The 6,570-nt window shown below is 38.0% G+C and overlaps 1 protein-coding gene across 1 annotated transcript in view; it reads right to left on the bottom strand.

The window, feature by feature from the left end:
• Positions 1-219: 219 nt before the first annotated feature.
• Positions 220-6,570, bottom strand: part of LOC104282829 (transmembrane protein 68-like) — a 15,734-nt gene continuing 9,383 nt past the window's right edge. Inside the window, exons 3-6 of the mRNA XM_009880958.1 lie at positions 6,350-6,543; positions 4,253-4,313; positions 2,322-2,461; positions 220-324 (exon numbers count right to left, since the gene is read on the bottom strand). Coding sequence (XP_009879260.1) covers positions 220-324; positions 2,322-2,461; positions 4,253-4,313; positions 6,350-6,543 — 500 coding nt within the window. The remainder of the gene's footprint in view (positions 325-2,321; positions 2,462-4,252; positions 4,314-6,349; positions 6,544-6,570) is intronic.

Raw genomic sequence — 6,570 nt, 5'->3', positions numbered from 1 at the left:
TTATCAAAACCTAGGCTTTGCCACATTATGAATGATTTGAAGTTTGGGTTCCTGAGCTTGATACTGGACCGGGGGAAGGGCAAGGGAAAATGTCTTATATCTTAAATTATACAGCAGTATCATTAGGGCAGTATTTAAAACCTATTATTAGAAGAATGAATAAGTTACAAATATGACTTTAAGAATATTATAACTAAATAGTAGTTTATTCAGAAGACTTTAATCTTCTTTTTTTTGTGTTTGAAATCGTTCCATTAAAGCCCTAAATATATTTCCTGGTATTTTCTGATGTTTTTCTATTAGAGCTTGGACTGCTGCTTTTGTCTGCAAGGAAAGAGAAAAGGTTTTGGTCAGATTAAGTCATCTTTATACTGTTCCTACATTAACACAATTTCTAGGCTCTCTTTCATCCTTTCAAATGTCACAGAACTGCTACAAGTTCAACGCACTATTTTTCCATATTTAAACCCACAGGATGTGTTTGTGGGATCCCTGCCAAGAAACAGATGAACCAACTAGTATCTTTTATCTCTGGTAGCTGTGTTCACAAGCTCTATTAGTGATATGCAATAGTAAGATGACGATGAAGCAAATTAATGAAGAGACCTAGATCTATAAAGCATGTCAGTGCCTGCGTGCTGTACTGCAACTCAGAAGCTTCTGTCCATGCCCAGGTTTGCATCAGTAACACTCTTCCAGTATGCAAGAGCTTTGCTTCTACACATGCTCAGAAGCAGCACTGGAAACACAATTGTGTCTCCACACATTTGGCTTGCACAAAGTAATTATCCCTGCACCCAAGTCATAGAATCATAGAATGTTTTAGGTTGGAAGGGACCTTAAAGATCACTTAGTTCCAACCCGCCCACCACGGGCAGGGATAGCAGCCGTTCTTATTATATAAAAGCTCTAAGGGGAACATTCAAAACCAGGGCGATATGCAAAAGCTATGGTGACACCATGCCGTAACCTTCCTATTCTGCCTAGAGCAGCACAGACTACTGAATTCTTAAGTCCAGAGACAGAAGAGAGAACTCTCTGCCTTTGTAAACCAGTGGTCAGCAAGGAGAAAACTGATACTTGGTACAACAAGCATGTTTACGTGAAGCATGTGATCAACTGTTAAGTCCTGGGAGAAGGTTCCTGCCCACTTCTCTTTATAGATCTGGTCCCAAGTGTCTCTACAGATCTAAAATTTCTATTAGGTAAAAAAAATTGAGCTTAATTTTTTTTTATATATAATGGGAAAAATGCATACTTTGCCATAGCCTGAAACATGACATACAACTTTATAATCACTCTAGCTAGGATTCTAGGGGATTCACATTCTAGGGGCCTTATCCACCAGGATTTGGACTTGGTCAGAAGCAAGTGAGGGTTGGCACAAATGTAAGATGCCAAAGCACATCTGAAAGTCATTTAAACAGACATTCTGTCCTGAAAGCCAACAATTCTAAAGTGCTGTCAGACTGAACTCCCAAAAGAAACAATGCGTCTTCCATAACGAGGGCATAAGATAATGCAGATAAACATTTTAAGACATCACTTTGCCAAGATCTAATCAGAGGGTAAACAGATGAGGAGAGACATCTGAACTGACACCTGTATGGTCAAGAAGAAAAATCTCTTTCTCTCACATGAAGTTTTCAGAATGCTAAAAGTGACCATCTGTGGAGCTTTCAAAATGGCTATTTCAGCTCCCTCCATCTGACTGCTCCATCACTTAACTGTTTTATGTCTCTGCACTGTGAAATCTATTAATAAATGGACTAAACATGAGGACCTGACAATCCTTTCTATAAACCACCTAAATCTGAACTAGGGGAACATTCAGAAGTTAATTTGTTGGGTGAGAAGTTGGAGGAAATAGAAATGGAAACACACTGTACAAAGCAGTGATTCATCTTATATTTTTTATTGTATGGAGTTTCAACAGTTTGTGAACACAGATTTGCTACATTTAAAAGGCTTCTTTAGTATCTTTCTGAAAAGACCAAGAACCAGAACGCTTTATCTGGGTGAAGTGCTTATGTCTTTATCAACCCAGAGCAGTATTATCTGACCAAACTTCTTCAGTCCCTAAAGCAAGTTGTTTCTCTAAGCAAATACACAGTGCAGTATTGACTTTAAAAGGCCTAGAACATCTGCAAGGTGTAATAATAAAAAGATAGCATTAAAGAAGTACAATCAGAGTTAAGCAAGTCCAAAGCTTACCCCAACTTCTACAACTAGCTCCAAGGCAGAAATCACTTGACAAGAATATTTGTGTTTTCTATCAGAACAGTCAGTATTTTAAATATATATATGCACATCTATCTTACCTTCGCAGTTAGTTCCTCAGCAGTTACATTTGGATCATATGGAATTGGTTCTCCAATAAAAGTTCGAAGCTTGACTGGAAACCCACCGTACACAGGAACTATTGGCAGCCTAATACGTTCATATAGTGACCTAAGTATTTCTAATGTGAAAAAATTTAGGGGGGAGGGGGAAAGCAGGAGAAGGAAAAGGGAGGGTGGGGAGGAGAGGAAAAAAAAGAGAGAAAGACTGAGATTATTCTGTAAAGTTTTTTTTCCCCAGTATGTCTTAAACTGAAACTGGTTTGTCAAGTAATCCAGCCCCTGACCCAGATTCTCAAACAACGTGTCATCTCAAGTGCTAGTCTACCCTTGACTTTCATTTCCTAAAAGCTGTGTTAATGTTAACAGCAGTCTTGTTTCCACCCTAACTTGGTGTGAAATCTCTCCTCCAAAGAGTATCTGCAAAGAGAAGGAAGAAGAGAAAAATCCAGTAGCTGCCTCTCTGGAGAGGAAGAGAACGCTACACAATACAGATCACAGTTCAGCTGATTTTACAGATTATCATAAAACAACTAGTATTGAAAGACTGTTCTGTTCAGTCTCACCGAGGTCTGGAAGATCAGAAATAGTCTTATCTGCCTAAAGACCAGTCATGCTAAAACACTGAATTGCTCTTTCAGATCACACACTGGTTGCACTGAAACACTATAAAAAGAGAGAAAATGCAGGTATTTCAATCAGCACTACGAGGACACACCTTCTTCCCTACAAGCCACATTTTAAGTATCCAGCCCAAATGCACCCAGAACAGATTCCTTGCAGAATGGGTACTAATATTCTTTCTCTCAACTTTAGACAAGAAATTCCTTTAACTGAGGCGTTGGCATAAGAAAATTTTTACTGACCAAGATGGGGAATCTTATGTACACAACCTATAAGGGCAGAGAATATTCCAAAACTATGAAACTGGAGTAATGCCTCCAGTTATCAACAGAACTCAAGTCCTCTAGCACCTCCGCTGTAGAATACAAGTAGTATGAATGATTTTCGCTTCAATTACTGTTTGTTTGGGAAGATTCTCCTGAACACAGCAATAATTTTTGTAGGATATGACAAATGTGTGAATTATTTTGCACTTGATGCCTTGGCTTTCTCCATGCAATATATAGCTTTTAATTAGAAGGGGAGAGAAACAGAACTATTTTGCCCTGCAGTCTTCTGATGAAGACGATGATGCCATACTTGAGGCAGAACATGTGGCATGGAGGAGACTGTTCAGGCCTGCTAGATAGTAAGTTGGAGAAAACAAAAAAAAGGGGGCTTAACACTTACAGATCAGCAGAAACGTGAGCACCTAATCATCCCAGAGGTGAACCCTTCAGATATATACCTATCTATTCATGTGCTGGCTGGAAGTCCCATAGAGATAAGGAAAGAGAGCAGGCAAATGCAGGGTTACGTGAGGAACCACAGGTCTAGTGCTCAACAATAAACCAACTACAGATTAAATATATTTCAAACTATTAGAAGTTTAAGTACAGGTAGAGGCATAAGCACAGAACTTTAGGAGAACATTTAAAGAAATTACATGTCCCTTGCAAACCCCTGTTTGCTTTGCTTCTAAACAGACAGCAGAAAACCTAGAGTTGGCCTAGCAGATATAAGCAGAGAAAAAAAAAGTGCTCTAAATCTATTTGCCTTTTTCTGGCTCCTTTTTCCTTTCTTCTACTCCTTCTGTGAAGGCACACTGTTATGTGGGGAGTGACTTAGATGAGCCAATACCACATCTAATTCTCATATTAATTCTTAACAACATCTCTGAAGTCTACCAGAGAGAAAATCTCCAGAAACAAGGCTCTGTCAAATCTCAAATTTATATGCGGGTTATTTCTACAGAGATAGGCTAAACACATATGGGAAAATAAACTACAAAAAAATAGAAAATATCTTACTTATTCCTCCTAATGTCCTAACGCCTTCTCGAACATTTTGTGTAAACATAGGAATGATGGGCTAGGAGGGAAAAAAAATAATTAAGAATTTAATGAAGATAGCACTATCTAAAATACTTCTACCTCACTTCAACCCAACAAGCAAGTTAATTTCAGAAGTGTTTCTCAGACAAGGACATACAGAGAGCACAACAAGTATTCTTAAGTTCTTCTGCGACTTTCTGTTATGAGGTCCAAAGCTGGAGAATACCATGAGATTTCAACAAGTCGCTGTTTCAGCAAGTCTATTTTACAAAGCAGTCCAGGATTTCAGTACCTATGGAGCACTTGGGCCTCCCCTCATCTAGCAGTGTTTGCACAGTTGTGATTTAAGTGGTTAAACCTCTTAACCTAATTTGTAGTTAAGCTCAAAGGGAAGAATTCCCAGGATTGGGACCCTAAACTTGTCTGATTCATCTCTACTACGCCGATTGTATTGCTTCGCATGTGATGTGTCATATTCAATACATGTCCATGATTTATTTCTGCTGATATTTGGAATGCTGTTGAATATTTCAAGTTTGTGTTGCTGTTTTTGAACTTGCAAAAAGCTTTCAAGATTTACAAGAACCAGGAGGGGGTCGACTACTACACGAACTTTTAAAGTATCATTTTATAGTATGTACTCACTGTACATAGCATCATCAGAAATACAGAACTCTCTATAGGATTTTCAAACATTCAGCTTATTTCAAACTTTTTTAAACAAGCATGGAGATGAGCTAGTAAATGAAACAGGTAAACACGTTGGGGTTTTCTTTTTGGGGGGGAAGAGTGTAAATAATCCAATGCAATTATAGATAGTAAAAAGAAGTGCAGTTGCCTGAACTGAATGGTAACAAACTTCTATATTCTAGAACCATCTTAATTGGAACATCTTACTCCTGACACAGAGAAAAAGATTTTTGTACGTACCAAGTTGGTTTATATGACAAAAATTCTGGCAAACAAACTGTTGAAATGAGACAACTTCAAGGAGTTGAAGGTCCCAGTTTTAGACACATTTTTCTTTCCATGAGGAGTTATGCTCATTATTAAAGGTGACTTAAAGTTCATCTTTAATCTAAATAAAGATATTTTCCCCACTTTCAGCCTGCCTCCAGTACTATTCCTATTCTACTGCATCTCTTAGGATTTTTTTAGGGGGCATGAAGCTGCAAGACCTTTGTGAGTGCATAAAGGGAACTGAACACATATTCAAAAAAATAAATATAACTACTACAACCATAGTTGAATCCCAAGTATAGCTTTTCATATGCTATTATAATACATTAGTAAAATCTGAATCTGTTGAAAATATCCTGTTTACACAAAGTAAACAGCCTCCTGGGAAAAGTGACACAGACTTAAAATTCCATCTTAAAAGTGTTCTATTTCTGTACAAAATCCAGAGATTTAACTAGTCTCTCTTTGACAGTACCTAAATATAAAACTCTTGGTGTGACACTTACTTTCAAATTAGGTATAGGCAGACCTACGGACATATGCACACATCTTTCAAGTACAAATATAGAATGAGAGTGACTCTGAAATGATTACTCAAATAGTTACAATTCAAATATATCATACATTTATGTGCCTTTCACAGTTGGTCCCATATGAATAATTATCTGCCTAATTTATCTACCATAAAATGCTGATACAGTACATAGTGCCAGTGCGTCTATACTATGCTGGGTCACAGAATACTTCAGTGATAGGGGAAACAGAATGTTGATGTATGGTTGCTTCCCAACCATACTGGTCAGGGGTTGAGCCATCACAATCCTGACCACGTATGAGTAAAACAGCACAAGCTTGTAATGTAGAAACCATGCTGGATCTCATCTCTCATTCTTTTAAACTCTGGATTTCCTGGCCACACTATTCTTGGCTGACTCCAAAGCCTGCTTATCAAAAGCAACAAAAGGAATCTTGAAGTTATGAGAGCAAGTAGACCGTACTCATGACACTCAGCAATGTAACACTAAATATATAATAATCAAAACAGCTTTCCCTGGAGGAAAGTACTAACAAGTACTAATTCTTTGCTTCTCTTCTGTGATCTGTTATACTTACCACTTTTGCATCAATGGCCACCTGAGCAAAGCCCTTCCGATCACCCCAGATAATAGTATACATTTCATCACTAAAGAGTGCTTCCCGAACTCCACCTGGGGCAATTGCTAGCAGACAGCCCTTCTTCAGAGCACTAACACATTCTTCTCTTGGTCCATGCATAACTCCATGTACATCAAGTAATATTTTAAAACCTGTAGGGTAAGAGAATGTTAATTCAA

This window comes from Charadrius vociferus, unplaced genomic scaffold, assembly GCF_000708025.1.
Source record: "Charadrius vociferus isolate BGI_N301 unplaced genomic scaffold, ASM70802v2 scaffold483, whole genome shotgun sequence".
NCBI classification, from domain to species: domain Eukaryota; kingdom Metazoa; phylum Chordata; class Aves; order Charadriiformes; family Charadriidae; genus Charadrius; species Charadrius vociferus.
Note: the sequence above shows the minus strand (reverse complement) of the source record. Positions and strands in the feature narration are given on the sequence as shown.